Genomic DNA, 1,543 nt, shown 5'->3' with positions numbered 1-1,543 from the left:
TATATATATATATATATATATATATATATATATATATATATATATATATATATATATATATATATATATATATATATATATATATATATGTATATATATATATATATATTTAAATATATATATATACTTAAATATATACATATATTTAAATATATATATATATATATTTAAATATATGTATATATATTTAAACATTGTAAAGTTTTACTTGAATATACTTTAACTTGAAACAATTTTTTTTTCTTTTTTTTTTTGAAAAGGTTATTTTCTTTCTACTAGTTTCATTAATTATATCTTTTGAAGTTCCCGGGTGAGGCTTATTGAGATAGCTACCCGAAAAATTTGTTATTAAATTACCTTTTCAAAATAATAGTTAATTATTAAACAAAGAGAAAACAATCTTTTTTTGAAAACTATAAATTTTAAAGAATGGATGTTGTTTAAAGAACAGATGTATCGCCTCCTGTTGTAAAAGTGTTACTGAGTTGGAAAAATTAAAAGTTAGCGGGAAAAAGACATCAAAAAAATACGTTTATACTAGAAAACAACAGGAAAACAAATTGAAATAAAATGTATGCGAAAAAATCAATAAAGAAAAAGAAAAAGATAATTAAAGTAAGTTAGTGAAAAAGAAACTTATTAACGAGCAAAAAGGTGTTTTTGTAAACGAACAAAAAATGACAAGGGGTTAATGTTTAAATTATTCAATAAATAAATTAGTACTTTGAAATACTATTAATATGTTATCATTGCAAGTTCATTTTTGTATGGAGTATTTGTTTTTATTAGTTAAAAATTCTACTAGAGAACTTATGTGCTTCTTAATGAATATCAAAGTAAAATAAGACTTTGAACGTAAAAATCAAATGATCTGGCTAATGTTTGTCTCAATTAAATGTCATGTATTCATTTATATTTATGTTAACATTAGTATTATATACAGTGTCCTTGGATATCAACTTAATAACAATGGAAACGGTGTTCAATATTTAGAATATGAACCCTGGTTAGACAATCCTAGATATGGGGAGGCCAGCTTGCAGTTTTTGTTTAAGACAAATGTACCAAAAGGAGTTCTTTTGACAGTGGCCAGTAAAAGTGATCACAAACTTCAAATATTTTTAGATGAAGGTAAACTACACGTTCTCTTAGTAATGGGTGGAAAAAATATTGTAAATCAAAAAAATATCCACATAGGAAAACAATGGAATGACATGAAATGGCATACAGTTAAAATAACACGAAGATTTCGTATTGTTACAATATCAGTAGACAACATGGAAGAGACTTTAATTTCAAATGGAAAAATACCAGATAGGCTAAATGTTGATTCTGCACACTTATTTATTGGATGGGATCCTGATCAGAGCAATGAAGGGTATTAATAATTTAGTTATTTGAATAATTTAATTTACATTTCTGCAACTTGATACAACTTTCTTCATTTTATATATCTTTTTAACAACTCTTGTGATAATAGAATATATATGATGTTGAGTATGTTTTGACAGGTATACTCTATCTTGTAAATAAAAATATTTCA

At 23.6% G+C, this 1,543-nt stretch overlaps 1 protein-coding gene across 1 annotated transcript in view; it reads left to right on the top strand.

The window, feature by feature from the left end:
• The first annotated feature begins 482 nt into the window (after window positions 1-482).
• The window catches only part of LOC136071982 (neurexin-1b-like), a 12,406-nt gene continuing 11,345 nt past the window's right edge, over window positions 483-1,543 (top strand). The window contains exon 1 of the mRNA XM_065818910.1: window positions 483-1,378. Within this exon, the coding sequence (XP_065674982.1) occupies window positions 867-1,378 (512 nt within the window). The 5' untranslated portion in view covers window positions 483-866. The remainder of the gene's footprint in view (window positions 1,379-1,543) is intronic.

This window comes from Hydra vulgaris, chromosome 15, assembly GCF_038396675.1.
Source record: "Hydra vulgaris chromosome 15, alternate assembly HydraT2T_AEP".
NCBI classification, from domain to species: Eukaryota; Metazoa; Cnidaria; class Hydrozoa; order Anthoathecata; family Hydridae; genus Hydra; species Hydra vulgaris.
The sequence above is the reverse complement of the archived record's forward strand: the minus strand, read 5'-3'. Positions and strand labels throughout refer to the sequence as shown.